Source organism: Rattus rattus, chromosome 5 (genome assembly GCF_011064425.1).
Source record: "Rattus rattus isolate New Zealand chromosome 5, Rrattus_CSIRO_v1, whole genome shotgun sequence".
Classification (NCBI taxonomy): Eukaryota; Metazoa; Chordata; class Mammalia; order Rodentia; family Muridae; genus Rattus; species Rattus rattus.
The window spans coordinates 112,002,317-112,019,800 of NC_046158.1; the positions used below are offsets into that span (position 1 = coordinate 112,002,317).

Sequence of the window (17,484 nt, forward strand, 5' to 3'; positions counted from 1 at the left end):
ATGTGAGCACTGTAAACTGAACTCAGATCCTCCGGACGGTGGGGAGCAAGCCCTCCTGACTGCAGAGCAACCCCTCCAGTCCTTCATTCCGATTTTTCTGTCCAGAATGTGCTGCTTTTATTCTGGTTTAGAATCTGGGTTCCAGGTCTGTCTGCTGCCCCGCGTGGAAGCTGCTGTGGGGTGCTTTCCCTTGACAGCCACTCTCCTGAGTGGAAGTTCTTCCTTTGCCTGTGGATTGAGGCTGTAGGTTCCCGTGGTGTGTTTGGTCCTGACCCCCACGCCTGGGGGTAAGGGTGAGTAGTTGGAGCGGTGGCCAGCCTCAGCTTTCCCAGCTGCTGGGTAGGAGCATGGTATTATGAATGGTGTTGGCCTCTTGCCTAGTGGTACTCCTAAGAAGGGCTCCAACGTGTTTATTTCAGAGACATCCTGAGGTTGCTCATTGGAGGCCAGTAAAATCTGGGGAGTCCCCTTCCTTCGGGCCTGCTTCTTCCAGATTTACTCCATTTCTTAGTCTGTCATCCCAGTCATCCTGGGGTAGTGGCAGCAGCCATGGTGCTTCATGAGAGTTCTTTGTCTCCTTTTCCTGACTTGTGCCTCAGGGTCCTCTTTCCTCCTCTTCTAAGAGGAGGTAGAATCAGGTTTAGGAAGATGTAGGTCAGGCTTGGGATCTATAAGACTATTGTGTTTGTTTATTGGAGACTTTTGTTTTTGGTTTTCCAAGACACAGTTTATTTAGCCTCGGCTGTCCTAGACTCTGTAGACCAAGCTGGCCTCTCACTGAGAGATCCGCCGCCTGCCTCTGCCTCCCGAGTGTGTGCCACCATGCCTGGCTGGCTTTTTATTTTATTTTACTTTTTAGACATTTTTTTACTGTGTACCTTTGACTGACTTGAAAATTTACTGCCGACCCATGCAGGGCTCAGACTTAACTCAGTCTCCTGCCTCGTCCTCTTGGGTGCTGAAGTCACAGGATTGTAGATACTTGGCACTGTATATGGCCAGAGAGATTCTTAGCATCCCCTCCTTAACTTTGCCAGCACTAGCCTTTGTTTTGTCCTTTCCTGCCTAGGAACCCAGCAGTCTCTGTGAGTTTCCTTGACAACGGGATAGATAAGTTAAAAATAACCCTGTGCTTGGCCTTCTCTGGTGCTTGGCTCAGTTCCTGGGGCTCTAGATGCTCCTAGAGTGGGTGGATTCAGGGCGGGCAGGGCAGGTGCTTACATTTCGAAGCCCCGAGGTTTAGGGATCAGAGCTGCATACCCACCGCACAGCATTATTACCTAGTCTCTTTACAGGTGGCTGGTTGCCAGTGGTGTGTGAGTGTGAATGTTAAAGCATGGAAAACTGGTGTGGTGCAGGACTTCACTTCCTCTAACTGAGAGAGCAGTCATGGAGGTGTTAGTGTCTCAAGCCTCTGTGACAGTGGAGTAGGGCACAGCTCTGGTGGCATTTGCTTATTTCTCCAGGGAATCCCTACACTGGACTGGAAGATATAGATCAGTGGTAGGTAATGTTCCGGTCTTACCTGCTCACGGCCCTAGGCTTAATTCCCCAATATTGTAAAACAAAACAACACACAGAAAGGAACCCCAAAGATGAGGGGGACCCTTACTGAGCCTCTTTGATAAAATGGAAAATCAAAGTATTCAGCCATTTGGGTCAGTGGTGACAGAGGCTGTGGCTTCTCCCCCTTGGTTAGGTGCAGGTGCAGGTGTGACAGGGTTTTCAGAAATGGACGCTATTTCTGGGTGCTTAGGCCAACATAGGGATGAGCCTGGGGTACTTAAACAGTGGTAGGCTCAGGGTCAGGCCCTCAGAAGTCAGCTGCAGCCTCCTCCATTTTGCATTCTTTGGAAGCCATTTCTGTCTTCTCATTCCTCCTCCAGGGCCCATGGTGGGGGGCTGTTTACAGATTGTACATGGCACAGCTGCCTCTACTCATGTCAGGATTACTGTGGCCCGTCTGTCCTGCCACCTCACTGTGCCCGGTGCTCGGATCTCCCACGACAGCTGTTCACTTCTTGGTAATTACCCAGCAGTTTTGACCTTTGCTCTTTGTTTTTGCGTTGTAGGAATCAGAGTCGGAAGCAAAGTTAGATGGAGAGACTGCATCAGACAGCGAGAGTCGAGCAGAAACAGCTCCCCCACCAACCTCCATAGATGACACCCCAGAGGTCCTTAACAGGGCCCTTTCCAACTTGTCCTCAAGGTAACCTGGCTTAGTGGTGCACGGTGTCCATTGCGGGTAAGGCTGCGGCTTTTAGGGTTTCCGGCCAAGGCTGTTTTCTCTCCTCCACATACACCCACTATGAACATGTCCTTCAGTCCAGGAAAGACTAAGAAGTGTAAGACTCCTGACCCCCAAAAACCGGTCAGTCCTCAGCATCAGCTGTGTTAACATGAGCACGAGAAGCACAAATCAGGAGACTGCTCCAAAGCCTTCTCTGAAAATGTCCCTGTGCCCCTCCCGTGGCTAGGACAGCATGAATCCTTAGCCATGCTAGCTGGCCCTGGGGTCTCCTTCCATTTCTCAGCACAGTATATACAGATATTATGTGCTGATTCAGAAATGCATCTGAAATAAAACCTATCCAGATTGTTGTGTTGAGGGTGGGGTGGGTTGACGCATAACATTCTCATGGACAAGCCTGGTACGTATTTGTGGCAGTTGGCACTCTTGGTCTAAGACAGCCATTATCATTGTGATTCAGGGACATGCTGTGTAGAAGCCAGCTGCAGGGGAAATGATCGCTTCCTCTTTCCAGATAGGAATGGTGACAGAAGCCATTCATGTAGAAACAGAAGCAAAGAACACTGTCTTCTCCCCTGGCTCTCCCCACGGAAGCCACTCATGTAGACACAGGAGGGAAGGACACTGCCTTCTCTCCCACGCTACCCCCATGCTTTGGCATGTGCTGGTGGTTTCTGCACCTGCTGAGTGGTTGTGAGCAGGCAGTGGTGCCAAGGTCCTGCCTTCACCGGCTGTGCCTCCGTAGAGGTGAAGGGGTGCTCTGGAGAGGTCACATTTAGGGCCCTTACCTCCCTAGGCTCATGTCTGACGGGTCTTTCTCTCTGCCTAGATGGAAGAACTGGTGGGTGCGAGGCATCCTGACGATGGCCATGATTGCATTTTTCTTCATTATCATTTACCTGGGACCAATGGTTTTGATGATGATTGTAAGTACTGTGACAAGCCGTGTTAGTGCCGCATTCAGCTTTTCCTGGGGACTGTCTTCTTCAGTCCGCTGCTGACAGTACCTGAGACGGGTTGCTTCTGGGACTCCATGGAGCCCCAGGTTTCTCGGACCCTTCTGTCTTCGAGCACCTGAAATTTGCCATTTTTCACATGCCAGCTGTAGGGTCACTGGCATCAATGGTGACCCAGCTGTTGGTTCGTATGAGACTCTAGTTTTGTTTGTTGTGTTCCTGGGGATTTACTCGTGGACTTAGAATATTTCATTCTAAGAAGTCACAGTCCACAGGAGTTTAGTCATCCTGCCTGTTTTAGTTTGGTTTTCTGTTACTGTGATAAACCCCATGACCAAAAGCAGCTTGGAGAGGAAAGGGTTAATTTGGTTTCCATGTCCTGACCACATCCATCACAGAGGAAAGTCAGGGCAGGAAAATGGAGGCAGGAGCTGAAGCAGAGGACACGAGGAACCCTGCTTGTTAGCTTGCTCCCCGTGGCTTGCTCAGTCTGCTTTCTTCTGCATCCCAGGACTACTGAGTGATGGCACCACCTGCGGTGGACAGGGCTCTCGGGGGCACTTCCACATCCGTCATCAGTGAGAGAATGCTCCACAGGCTCGCCTACAGGCCAGCCTAGTAGAGGCGTCTTCTCAAGTGAGGTTCACTCACTCAGATGTTGCTAGCTTGTGTCAAGTGTTCAGAACCCAGCCAACACTTACCACCTTTCCAGACAGTCTAGATGCTGACAGCTGGAGGTGAAGAAAGCAGGGGAGCGCCCCACATGTTTATATTCAAGGCCAGAGTGGGAAGAGGATTGGCTGAGACCTGAAAGGCTCTAGAATAAAAAGTTAATCAGGATGCCAGGACTGTGCATTTTATTGTGAGAAGTTGTGACATAGAGGGTTGCAGTGCCCAGTGGGGTGGTATGAGAGAGAAAGTGAATCAGTGCAAGACTGACATATTTCTTAAATGTCCTAGCTTTTCTGAAGCCGTGACCTGTTGGTTTCTCTTTCTGAAGGCCCTAAGAAGAGCTTTCTGATTCCTCTGTGTTTTTCAGGTTATGTGTGTTCAGATTAAGTGTTTCCATGAAATAATCACTATTGGCTACAATGTATACCACTCCTACGACTTGCCCTGGTTCAGGACCCTCAGCTGGTAAGCTCTGCTCCATGGGGCAGCCACTTTGCCTGATTTGGGTGATGTGATTTGTCGCAGGTACTTACAGTGGTGGTGGAGACATTGCCACAGACTTGCAGGGCATCCTTGAGCCTAGATTGTATGGGTACCTTCGAGGAGTCTTGAGTAGTTGAAGACTTCCTAAAATAAACAGATGTGTCTGTGGTAAGGTTTAGCTCAGCAGTAGGACTGCTCCTGCAGTGGGCTCCTGCAGCCAGGGATGGTACTGTCACCCACACCTGAGCTCAGCGTATTCGTACGCCCCAGCCCAGCACGTCACTGGAGTCATCCGGGAGCTGCAGGTTCTGGGGCCGGAGTTGCTGTCTGGAACTTGATCTCCTCATCACTACAGCAGATTATTGAGGTTACTTTCTTTAAGGCGCTTGCTAAATGAAGACCTGTAGCAATATGGTGTCTGAGCCCTTCCTTGACCCAAAGCTCTGCTGTTGGCTCTGCTCTTATCAGGTACTGTTCTAGCAGAGCTGGGAAGACCCACTGACGGTGAGGATTGCTTTGTGACTAAGTGGGCTGGACAGTAATGATTTGTGCGTAAGCAACTTGGTTATGGTCAAGGAAGCTGACACACTCACACTCAGGTCTGGGCACACTCGTTCATGTGGATCCATCACTCAGTCAGCTCCCACTCGCCCTCTGGGCTCAGATGTTGTTCTCTTTGTGGCCGTTTTGTGAGTAGGCAGCTGTGTTTTCAGTCTTGATAATGTACCCAGGAGGCCTGGCCTTTCTTGATGGTCACTTTACAAAGAAATGTTTTTCCTACCAAATGAACCCAATAATTAAAAGATGGGAAAGAGAGGCTCTTGAGTTTCTTCCTGTTGAGGGCTTGGGGTGATGCAGCGTGACCCAGTACCCAGAAGCAAAGTAGAGGGTGCACGAGGGTGTAGGTTGAGGCTTCCCTCAGGCTTCCATTGAAGAGAGGATGTAAACAAATGTGCAGTTGATGCTGGTCGAAGGATCTGGGTCCCAGCCAGGCCTCCAAAGGGGGATACGTCCTGAGATGGAGCTGATTGCCTAATGAGGTCATCAGTTACTACTTGGTGCAGGAATAAATGTGATGTAGGTAGGGTGTCAGGTCACACAGCTTCTTAAAACTTCATTTTTATAAAATGGTGGTAAAACAACAAAGGGAATTGATTGGTAGATGAAGGAGGTGTTCCATGCAAGGAAGAGACAGTAACAACGCAAAGGGAACCTCCTGGCAGTGGAGGGTTCCCGTGGGGTAGTAGGAGTGAGCCTAGGGAGGTGGGCTGATGCACACTTGGAGGGACCTGAGGTTAGGTGTGGAACACGAAAGGGGAGAGACTGACATCAGGTTTGTAAGGAAGGGAGAGGGAGCCAAAGGTGCCGCAGACGTCTAGGTCAGCTCTCAAGGTGGGGCAGGTTGTTCTCTCTTCTCGGGCTGTCATGGAGGAGAGCCACACGCACTCCCCTGCACCGTGTCCTCGTTGTTTCCAGGTACTTCCTCCTGTGTGTGAACTACTTCTTCTATGGGGAGACAGTGACAGACTACTTCTTCACTCTGGTCCAGAGAGAGGAGCCTTTGCGCATTCTCAGTAAATACCACCGGTTCATCTCCTTTACCCTGTATCTAACAGGTATGTATCACGTGTTTCTCCAGCTCTCTGGGCATCCAGTTCCTCTGATTTATGAGTTGGTTATAGTTTTGTGATGTTAACTCTCACTATGCTAGGAAGTGAGCTGACAGCTCTGTCTTACATTGACTGTAAACTTTTTTCCTGTGGGCTTTGAAGTTAATGTAGTGCTTGATTGTTACAAATGAATTCATCAATGGACTTCCTAACCCCGCTAAAGAGAAAGAAATGCAGTGTGAGTGATTTTATTCTCTCTCCTTCTGACTCCAACTAGGATTCTGCATGTTTGTTCTGAGTCTGGTTAAGAAGCATTATCGGCTGCAGTTCTACATGGTAAGGGGAGTGTGTGTGTGTGTGTGTGTGTGTGTGTGAGCGCGTGTGTGCGGGAGGTGAGTGTATACATGTTCTGGGGGCTCTGTGAGAGATTGAGATTGATGTCTTGGTTTACTTGAAGATCTGCAGGAATTAACCCGTGGAGCTTGTTGGCCAGATGCTCTGCAGAGACTTAGCAGAGCTTCCATGCTTTATGTGACAAATCAAAACTTGACATGGTTTGTTCTGAGTTCATCTAGAGCCTGGAGCAGGGAGAGCAAGAGTCCTGCAGTCCTTCACCTAGCTTACACCCTGAGGGGTCTTCCCTCTGGGCGTCTGAAGGCAGGGACAGAGACATTGTTGTAGGGACTCCATCTTACTCACTGCTGCTGGTCATTCCTTGCCTCTTTCTAAGTGCGACAATGTTCCCAGACCTGAGAGAGCATAAAAGGACTCCCTCACTGGTAGGGTACAGACTACTGTAGTGTTTCTGTTGTTGTTTGATTGGGTATTACTATTTAGCTGAGCCTGGTCTCACATTTACAGTCCTCCTGCCTCTGGATCGCTGAGATTTCAGGCATGCATCGGCCATGCACAGGCCATACTTTTGGTAGGACTGCGGCTGGGAAAGACCACATTGCTTCCAGACGTTTGTTCTGTACTTGTCATGCCAGTAGGCCTGGCGTTATTAAAGCCCGTCCTCCCTGCTTCTCAGTAGTTTCCCACTTATTCCTTATTCTTTGAAGCTGTTATGGTCATAAAGGTGAGTTCATTTCCTTGTCTTGCAGTTTGGCTGGACCCATGTGACCTTGCTTATTGTCGTAACGCAGTCACATCTTGTTATCCATAACTTGTTTGAAGGAATGATATGGTAAGTCGTGACACGGGGAAGAATTTTGGTGTTGGGGTCGTCTCTCTCACTCAGGTAGGCCAAGGCCTGGGTCTCTGTTTTCAGGCTTGCCACCTGTCAGAAGTTCCTGTGGGCAGCTTTGCAATGAGTGTGTGAGTCAGTAGGTCTGGGGTGGCAGCTGATTTGAATTTCTCGTCCATTCCCATGTGATGTAGATGCCATGGGTCAGACTGGCTTCACAGGTACATAGAAGAGACCAAAGGTGAAGGCCTGAGGCAGCAGGCTTGACAGCATAGATGACATAGTCTACGTGTCTAGCAACGTGTACCAAGGAGAGTAATGGGAATGCACACGTGAGAAGGGCAGTGATTGTAGAGGGGCTTTGAAAACTGTTAATTCCATACCTGGCAAAAGACACAGGAGCGTGTGGGTCAAGAGCGAATAGTTAGCTGACCCTACTGAAGATCATATAGAGGGAGAGGTAGATTTCCTTTATTATTAAAAATAAATCAAATGCCTGAGAATTGAATTTGGCAGTGGGTCAGAAGAATAGTATGCTGCTTCTGAGAGTTTTAAGTTGTGGTTTCATCTGGAAACTTACCTGTTAATCATGGCTGATTGGAGAAGTTAGGTGTCCTCGGTGGGAGGGTCAAGACACATCTGGTGTGATGAGAGAGGCTCTGGGTGTTGTGGGTGACAAGCACACAAACTTCATCTCAGAATTAGAATGTAAATGTTAGCCTTATATTATATTTATATTATATTGAAAACAAGTGTAATGGCCCAGGGAGGCACCAACTAGCTCTTTCCCTGTCTGGTCTTTATTAGGTATTTAAAAGTGCTAAATTGAGCCCTGGGTCAAGCATACCACTAGGATCAGTAGTAACTAAAACTAACATTTCTAATGAAGGCTTCATTATAGCTGTGTAGAGCAGAGACTACTGGACGCCTTGGTGAAGGAAGTGTTGTGGGGCTTGGAGGTGAACACAGTGAGCTTGTCTTATGGTTTCATAGCAGTGAAGAGACACCATGACCACAGCAGCTCTTATGAAGGACAGTATTGGGACTGACTTACAGAGTTTTAGTCCATCCTCATCATGGTGTGGAGCATGGCAGTGTGCAGGCAGCCGTGGTGCTGGAGAAGGAGCTGCGAGTTCGACATCTTCATCCCCACATAGCGAAAGGGGACTGTGTGCCACATGAGGTGTAGCTTGACTTCAGAGCCTGCCTCCATGGTGACACACATCCTCCAATAATGCTACACCTCCTAACAGTGCCACTGCCTATGGGCCAAGCATTCAAACACATGAGTCTGTGGGGGCCATACTTATTCCACCACATTCTGTTCCCTGGCCCCTACAGGCTTATAGCCATGACATAATGCAAAGTAAATTTAGTTCCAGCTCTTGGGTTTTTGAAACCTTAAAGCCTGTTTCCCGTGATACACCTCCTCCATCAAGGCCACACCTAGTCCTTCACCAATAATTCCACTGACTAATGAGCCGAGTTATACATACACGGATCTGTGGGGACTGTTCTCGTTCAAACACCATAGGGGATACTAGTGCTAGTAGTAAACAGTAAGCAGTTAACTGTGACACTGATGCTGTATACTGTTTAAAACCACGAAGGTAATTGCTAGGCAAAAAAGTCAAAATGGTTTTAAATGGCTGTTTTGGGGAATGGTAGTAGGAGTGGGAATAAGCAGTGTTTCTCCTACCCTAACAGCTTATTATTGTTCATGTACTTTAATGAAAAGGGAACAAGTGGCTTTTGTGGAGTGTTGACTCAGTCAGTCAGTCAGTCAGTCAGTCAGTCAGTCCGTCAGTCAGTGGACACCAGTGCCGGGCACTAGGTATGGCATTTTGGTGTGTCTTCCCCAGCTGCCTTTTCTGGGTGTGGTCTCAGTGAGCAGCCTAAGCCAGTCTTGAACTGACAGCAGTCCTTCCTTACCCTTCCCAGTTGCCGTTAGAGGCTCATGCAGTCATAGCTGACATACTTTCTTTTAGGTTTTTATTTACAGACGCCAGTTAAAGTAGGAATGTATTTCGTTACTCTCTCATACGTGTGCGCAGGGTCTTCTCCTTGTTCTCCCCTTATTGCCTTCTCTTCCTTCCTTCCCACCTCCCGATTCCCTGTCTCTTCTCATGTTCATTTTCTTCTCAACTTAAACCTTAATGCATTATAAACACCCCGAGTTACTTTGGCACCGGATTACTGCTGGCGCTCTTTGGTGGACTTGAGATCATCTGGGTAGAGTGATTCCTCTTGGGTCTTTCCTAGGTTTATTGTCCCCATTTCATGCGTCATCTGCAATGATATTATGGCCTATATGTTTGGCTTTTTCTTTGGTCGGACCCCACTCATTAAGGTAAGTGGATCTCCCTGACGTGGGTTGCCTTAGTGGGTGGGCCTCTCTCTCTATGGCGTGTCAGTGGGTAGAGAGGAGGACTGGCTGCTGTGTATCCACTGTGGTCCTGGCTTCACGTTACTCTGGGGCTGGGTTAGAGAACAAAAGGATCAAAGAGACCCTGGCAAATACTTTCAAAAAAATCTATCAAGGAAGATATTTTTATGTAGGCATACTTTAATGGCTTTGCCTATTCTTATTAACTATTCTTATTAACGTGGATTTTTATAATATAGTAAATGTGTTAACCACTAGTGGAATAGAAAGAAAAGTAACCTGAAGAACATAGGATAGGAATCAAGAAAAAAACATTTTGGGGGAGAATTGAAAGTGACATGATTAATTGAAGATTGTTTTTATTTAGAAATTCTTGTTTGCATGGTTTTGAGACAGGGTCTCACTGTGTAGCCCTGGTTGTCCTAGAACTCACTCTTTTAGTCCATGCTGGCTTCAAACAGAGATCCTCCTGCTTCTGTCTCCCTCACGCTGGGATTAATGGTGTGTGTTGTCATATCTGGCTAAAAATACTTTTCATAAGTAATTGAGTACCAGGCCTGAGCTACAGAAGTATCCTTTGCTGACAGTGTTGTTTTCTGTGTGCAGCTCTCTCCAAAGAAGACCTGGGAAGGCTTCATTGGGGGCTTCTTTGCTACTGTGGTGTTTGGCCTCCTGGTAGGTGGTAGCTCCCATCTGGATGGGGAGGGGACAGGGACTCACACCATCGTCAAAGGCCTGTGCAGGAGCAGAGAATATGTCTTCCCAAACCAGAGACTCTTTCTTGCCCAATGCTGACCCTTCCTGAAAAGAAGGCATTCTGTAACTGTCATGGCAGCTTCCAGCTTCCAAGCAGTTCTGTAGGGCCCATGTATATCTTATGTGCCCCCTATGCCATGTCCCATTGTGTCACAATATTGGGGTGACAACAGCAGTTTGGAGTAGGGCGTGAGGTGAGATGTGTTGCTTCAACTCAGATTTTCTTTTGCACATGACTTGCCTGGAGGAGTACAGACTTCTAGCCTTTTTGAGGACACCACCCCCTGCTGCCAATCCTCAGTCCCTCCCTTTCGAGTGTTGGCTGGCTGTCACTGTAGCCCACCCCTCCACCATAGCTTCCATGTAGCTCTGAGTTTAGAGATTCTTAGCACAGTAGGGCAGGGTCCCTAGGTGGAAGAGCTGCCTTACAGCTCTTTGTTCAGATCTGGCCTGGGCTTTTTCAAGTTTTTATACGTGGACACATGTATAGTGCGTGTGTAGTCTTCTTGCTTAACAGTTCAGGTGAACTACACATGTGGTGAAACACGGGCTCTTTGAGCCCATGGCTTAAAGTGACCAAGGAGGGAGGCACTCTGAGACTCGTGGTCCAGTCAGTCAGGTGTTGGCCAGCCAGGCTGAATGTCTGCCACTGACGTCTTGCCTGCCCTCTGCTCTTTGTCCGTAGCTCTCCTATGTGATGTCTGGGTACCGATGCTTCGTCTGTCCTGTGGAATACAACAACGACACCAACAGCTTCACTGTGGACTGTGAGCCATCTGACCTGTTCCGCCTGCAGGAGTACAACATTCCCGGGGTGATCCAGTCGCTCGTTGGCTGGGTACGTGCCCTTTACACGAGTGATAGCAGAGAGGAGTTTCCTCCAGAGATAGTAGCTCCTCGCTAGGGCTCTGCGCCTTATGCCAGGGTAAGGGTGGAGGAGACCTTTCCCTAACCTCATGTCAGTTATCGTGTGGACTCCTAGAGGATCCTGCTTACTGAATAGTATGCACCTCTTTCCCTGGACTGACATTTTCTTAATGACACTGAATTAGTGGTTGTGAAGCTAGTGGCAGTGGGTAGGGTTAAGCAGCGCAGTGCAGAATTAGCAGTGGGTAGGGTTGGCGCTGCAGCCCGCGGTAGCAGGAATTGGCCGCTGCAGTGGGCAGGGTTAGCAGGCTGATGGGCAGGCTGCAGCAGTGAACAGGGTTACTGCAGCGCAGTGGGCAGGGGGCTTAGCGCTGCAGCGCAGTGGGCAGGGTTAGCGCTGCAGCGCAGTGGGCAGGGTTAGCGCTGCAGCGCAGTGGGTAGGGTTAGCGCTGCAGCAGCCCTGGACTACAGGTCATTGCTTGCTTTATGCTGCTCACTCTGCAGGTGCTCACAAGCTAGTTATACTCTGGTGAGTGCCCTTGATGGGACTCTAAAATTAGTAACTTCATTAACATATTCCTGATCCTTGACACCGTTTTAATATTCTCTGTACTGAAATGGAAAATGCACAGAAAGTATTTCTGCCAAATACTGAGGCCCAGAGTGTCCCAAAGAGAAAGCATGTACTGTTGTTTTAAGTTGTGAGCTCAGCTGGCTGCTCAGCTCTCAGGGTAGGGTTTCTGTTTGAAGATTTGGGTATGTAACATAGATTTCTTAAGAATGACGTAAGTCTATTGCTTAAACAGAAGTGACTGATAGCAGTTGTTACCAGTGATAAAAATCTGCATTTCAGGTGAAGTGAGAAGTTTGAAAGCATGTACCTATCATTGCGAGCATGATGGGTTTCTGGCACTTAGAAGCTGTTCTGACACCACATAACCGAGTGTCCAGCAGTGAGCTGGTATTTCTTAGATGACCGGGGTATGGTCCACAGTCATGTCTGGATAAAAGATGGACCCAAGTGCATTGTAGACCAATGGATTGTGTGAGGAAGCACAAAGCATCCATTAGGAGGATTTCAGCTTCCACATTGCACCTGCTTCTTTGGGGGGCGGTGATGGTGAGGATCTCACAATGAACTTGGAATCTTTCTGCCTCCTCCTGAGTGCTGGGACACCCCCTGGCTTGTAGCTATTTCTTTTCTCTTTATGTGTGTGTGTGTGTGTGTGTGTGTGTGTGTGTGTGTGTGTGTGTGTGTGTGTGTGTGTGTGTGTCTGTCTGTCTGTCTGTCTGCATATATGTATGTATGCATGTGTGTGTCTCTGTGTCATGTTTGTGTGTGTGTGTGTGTGTGTGTCTGTGTGTGTGCATATATGTATGTATGTGTGTCTCTGTGTCTGTGTGCTTGTTTGTATGTGTGTGTGTGTGTGCATGCATGTATGAATGAATGTGTGCATATTTACATATATACCTACATAAGTGTGGAGGCCCAAGGTTGATGGCAGGAATCTTTCTCAGTTGCTCTTTTGCCTTATCCTGGTGAGGCAGGTTCTTGAGCTAATCTTGCTGGTCAGCTTGCTCTGGGATCCCCTTCAGGGTCTGGAATTACAGGCGGCTGCCATGCACATTCGCCATTTACATGGATTCTGGGGATCTGAACTCCAGTCCTGCTGTAGGACTAATGAGAACCTTCCCACCTTACACCTCACTGTTACAGAGTTGTGCCTGTCAGGCTCGTGTGAAATACCCACAATCCTCAGAGAAGACTGCTAAACACTCATCCTTTTGCCGTCACATTCTCTGGGAAGCTAAGGCTGGGTTCTCTTCATAAGAAGCTAATTCCAGAGTTTCTCCTTTGTTTGTTTGTGACAGGCTCTTATGTAGTTTAGGCTGATCTTACATTCTCCCTGTAGCTGGGGGTGCCCTTGAACTTCTGATCCTCCTGCTCCTACCTTCCAAATGCTGGGATTATAGGCACATGCCACCACTCCAGACAGAATATCATGATGGTCTACTATTAGGCCAAGCGTTAGAGATTTAAAAGCATGGGCCAATTTTCTTTCTTTCTTTGTTTGTCTCCCTCTTTTTGTTTCTTTTTTCTTTTTTCTTTTGTTTTAAAGACTCATTCCTGGGCTGGAGAAATGACTTAGCAGTTAAGAGCACTGACTGCTCTTTCAGAGGTCCTGAGTTCAAATCCCAGCAACCACATGGTGGCTCACAACCATCTGTAATGAGATCTGATGCCCTCTTCTGGTGTGTCTTAAGACAGCTACACTGTACTTCTAAAGAATAAGTAAATACATCTTTAAAAAAAAAAAAGAAAAAAGACTCATTCCCTTTAGATGTATGAATGCTTTGGGTGCGTGTTTGTGTTTGCCTGCAGTACCAGTGAAGGCCAGAAGAGGGCATCACATCTCCTTGAAATAGAGCGCTAGATGGTAGAAAGCCACCATGTGCATTAGAACAACCCAGGTTCTGTGCTGGAACAGCAGGTGCTCCTGACCAGCAGACCGTCTTCCAGCCCTGCAGTCTTTTGGTTGACTGAAAAAAAATAGAGACCTTGTTTTATCAAGTTCTTAATTAACTGAGAAGCCAGATGTGCACACTTGTTGACTTTGGTTTCGCTCACTCTCCTCAGAAAACCGTGAGGATGTACCCTTTCCAGATCCACAGCATTGCGCTCTCCACCTTCGCCTCTCTCATTGGCCCATTTGGAGGGTTCTTCGCAAGTGGATTCAAGCGGGCCTTTAAAATCAAAGTAGGGAAACTTCCCCACTGCCCCTCCCTTTTGGTCGCCCATCTCTTCCCTGCCCCGCTCCATCAACATTCACCCCTCATACCAGGTCATGCCCCCTGGCACTCAATGTGTGCTCCTCTTGACCCTCGTGCTGAATTTAGTTTGTTAGTTGTGCCCTGTGATCGCCTGAGCATTTGACCGCATGCCTCTGTCCATCGCCTTCTTGACCCAGCAGGGTTTGGTCATCGGGTGGATCCATTAGTCTGGAATTCGGTTGTTGCTGAGCACAGTCTCGCCTTTCCTTCCTCTGCCTCCACAGGATTTTGCCAACACCATTCCTGGTCATGGAGGCATCATGGATCGCTTTGACTGCCAGTACCTGATGGCCACCTTTGTCAACGTGTACATCGCCAGCTTTATCAGGTGCGGATCTGCTCCACCCAAACCAGATGAGTGGGCTTTTAAAGCCTGAGTGTGGTTCTTCCGCTGTTTGGACCCTTTGAGGTTGCTCTCCCTCCACTAAGAGTGGGTTCAGGAATCAGCCTCATGGGTACCTGGGCCAGCAGCAGCTGGGTGTCTCATGGGTACGTGGGCCAGCAGTAGCTGGGTGTCTCATGGGTACCTGGGCCAGCAGTAGCTGGGTGTCTCATGGGTACCTGGGCCAGCAGTAGCTGGGTGTCTTATGGGTACCTGGGCCAGCAGTAGCTGGGTGTCGCATGGGCACCTGGGCCAGCAGCAGCTGGGTGTCTCATGGGTACGTGGGCCAGCAGTAGCTGGGTGTCTCATGGGTACCTGGGCCAGCAGTAGCTGGGTGTCTCATGGGTACCTGGGTGAGCAGTAGCTGGCCCCTACTCAGGGTGCTTCATGTTCTGTTTTAGGGGCCCCAACCCGAGCAAACTGATTCAGCAGTTTCTGACGTTGCGGCCGGACCAGCAGCTTCACATCTTCAACACACTCAAGTCTCACCTGACTGACAAGGGGATTCTGACGTCTGCCTTGGAAGAGGAGTAGTCCACCCAGGGCCAGGAGAGCCGGAATAGGACTAGAGTGAGGGGCAGGTCACCAAGGCCAGCCCAGCTGCTGTGACTTAGATAATGAGAAGCTTCAACTCACCGTCTTTTTTTTTTTTTTTTTTTTTTTTTACCTTTTTAATTTGTGTTTTTTTTTTTTTTAAATCTGTATATACTGTCTATAATGTGGGCTGTGAGTAGCTTTGAGTTGCAAAGAAGTCACAGAGAAGAACCATTTGGGTTTCTTAAGTACAGGTATTGAGCAGCATGAAGGACAGTGCTGCCCAGCTCAGGGTGTCTGCTTGGTGGGTCTGACCCCCGCCCATCCAGTTGTTTCTGGGTATGTGAGAGATCTTTCATTCATCTGGGTCTAACTGGTTGAGGGACTTTCCCACCTGCGCGGGGCTTCATGGCCGCCATGCTTTTGCTGTCTTTGACCCCTTTCCTTGGGGCTTCTGCAGGCATCTCCGTCTGGGAGCACTGGAGGGCTGCCTTCTGTGGAACTGTGGGAGGGAGGTTCACCGATCAGATGAGCATCTTGTCCGAGCCAGAATTCTGCGGGGGACACGTGAGCTTTGCTTACAGTTTGCTTTCACCGTACAGACTGAAAGAAGGTTTCAGACTTCCTCTTCTCAGAAAGCATGAGGAATTTATGACGTCTGGCAAAACAAAAGAAGCCGCTACTGTAATGTTCCAGATGTGTGCAGTAGAGCGCACCGACACAGCCCTTTCTGCGCCACCCAGGCATCTGTGGCCATGGAGGGAGGTCCTGCAGACCGCATTTCCAGAGTTGAGGCCCTCATGATTGTGCTGTGGGTTTGCTGCTGCTGCTGCTGCGTCCTTCTGGGGGGACCCCTGAGGTGGGGAGCAGAGGGCTTTTGTTCACACTCCCTTTGCCTGGGAGCCCACTTGTGTTGCTGCTGTGTTGTGTATATAGGTGAGCGTACATGTGTCTGTTTGTCACCTTGTTTCCTCCATGATTTCAATCATACCCGGACGTCCTCAGAGCCCCTACATCCTGTTTGGAACTATGGCCAACCTAATCTGTCAAGAGGCTCCGCCCTTTTCAAAACTCAGTGTACACTTTTTATGGAGTGTGACCAGTTCACATGCAGCCTGGGGACCTTTGCTGTTGTTTGTAAGCTGTGATGATTCTTCCCCTTCCTAATTGCAGGTTGAGATTGACGTGGGAAGGAGTGGCTGGCAGGGAGGGAACGTGTTCCCTGAGTGTTAACCCACAGCCTGCCTCAGTGTACCGACTGCTGAGGAGGCTGCAGTGTCCAGTGCTCAGTCAGCCCTCAGAGTGTCCGCCGTGCCCCATGGGAGCAGGGGTGGAGCAGCTCCTTGTCTCTCAGCCCTGACTTCCTTGTCAACCTTGTGGCTTTTTGTTCTCAGCTCCCAGGATCACACTGAGCACAACACTGCTGCCTTCAGCTTGGTTCTGGCTGGGCAGCCCTGAGTGGGAGCTTTGCTCTGAGGGTTCTCCTCTGACTTGCCCTCAAAGTTCACCAATTCTCAAACTCTGTGGAGAAGTTTCTGTCACCAGCGGCCTCCTGTTGCTATTAAGTCATGTCATGGGCACCTAAGAGAGGAAGTACACTGAGGTGTGTTTTACAATTGTTCCTTAAGATTCTCAATGGTGATTGGGATCGAGAAACTGCAATTTTCTGATTGAAAAATAACCTTGGATCACCAAATGAGGTAGAGCAGGGCACACCACTCCCCAGCAGCCAGGGCTCACTCTTGGCAGCAGCTGAGGCTTGAGGAAGCTGGTGTCCTAAAACACTGAGCCCAGTGCCCACTGGAGCTGCCGGCCCCAGGTTTTTCTTCTTTCCTGATTCCCCAGTCTTGTGAGAGCATTTCCCAGTCAGGTAGCCAGGGGAGCAGTGCCACCATGCGATTGTACAGTGTGTTGTTTGTCTCATTAAACAGGCAGGCCCCAGAGACTGCGTTCCCAGCACCGTGCAGATCTCCGTGGTTCACATAGCTTGCTTTACACTCGTTTTGTCTTGTCAGAAATAAAATGTTTGTGCCTTTCCTTGTCATTAACTCTGTGTTTGTCAGTTTGACACATGGCTGTGTTTCCCACTTTGTGTGAGCATAAACACTGTACAGTTTTACTGTTTTCCAGTTTGTGTGCCAGCCATTCCTAGCAGCCCTCTGAGGTATCTCAGGTGAGAGCCACAGGGTGGGACCAGAAAGTACCCCATCTCGAAGTGTGCCTCTGGGACAGCGTTATTAGCTAGTCCCTGAGGCCCCAGCACAGGAAATACTGCAGTGTTCCTTCCTGCAGGCCATGGATCCCTGACCCAGGCCAGTCCTGGGCAGTGCTTAGGTGGCTGTTAGCATATAACAGGTGAAGTAAGGATTTGGTGAAGAGTGGGGTCCCAGAAACCAGGCTGACATGAGAACAAGCCAGGGCGTCTTCCTGGTGAGTCCTGCTCATGACTATTCTCAGGAAAACTGAGCCTTCCCTTTGTGTGTATGTTCCTCACCCCCAACCATTTCACTGTCAAAAAGTTCACATTTGTGTCTTCTGAATGTGAAGGAAGTTGGGAGAGTATGCGCAT

General features: G+C 49.0%; 1 protein-coding gene across 1 annotated transcript in view; it reads left to right on the top strand.

Annotated features, from left to right (window-relative positions):
* Positions 1 to 16,960, top strand: part of Cds2 (CDP-diacylglycerol synthase 2) — a 40,257-nt gene extending 23,297 nt beyond the window's left edge. The window contains exons 2-13 of the mRNA XM_032904266.1: positions 2,073 to 2,209; positions 3,081 to 3,177; positions 4,247 to 4,344; positions 5,839 to 5,978; positions 6,250 to 6,308; positions 7,076 to 7,158; positions 9,421 to 9,508; positions 10,151 to 10,219; positions 10,986 to 11,138; positions 13,806 to 13,925; positions 14,224 to 14,327; positions 14,783 to 16,960. Of these exons, the coding sequence (XP_032760157.1) occupies positions 2,073 to 2,209; positions 3,081 to 3,177; positions 4,247 to 4,344; positions 5,839 to 5,978; positions 6,250 to 6,308; positions 7,076 to 7,158; positions 9,421 to 9,508; positions 10,151 to 10,219; positions 10,986 to 11,138; positions 13,806 to 13,925; positions 14,224 to 14,327; positions 14,783 to 14,915 (1,281 nt within the window). The 3' untranslated portion in view covers positions 14,916 to 16,960. The remainder of the gene's footprint in view (positions 1 to 2,072; positions 2,210 to 3,080; positions 3,178 to 4,246; positions 4,345 to 5,838; positions 5,979 to 6,249; positions 6,309 to 7,075; positions 7,159 to 9,420; positions 9,509 to 10,150; positions 10,220 to 10,985; positions 11,139 to 13,805; positions 13,926 to 14,223; positions 14,328 to 14,782) is intronic.
* Positions 16,961 to 17,484: the final 524 nt, after the last annotated feature.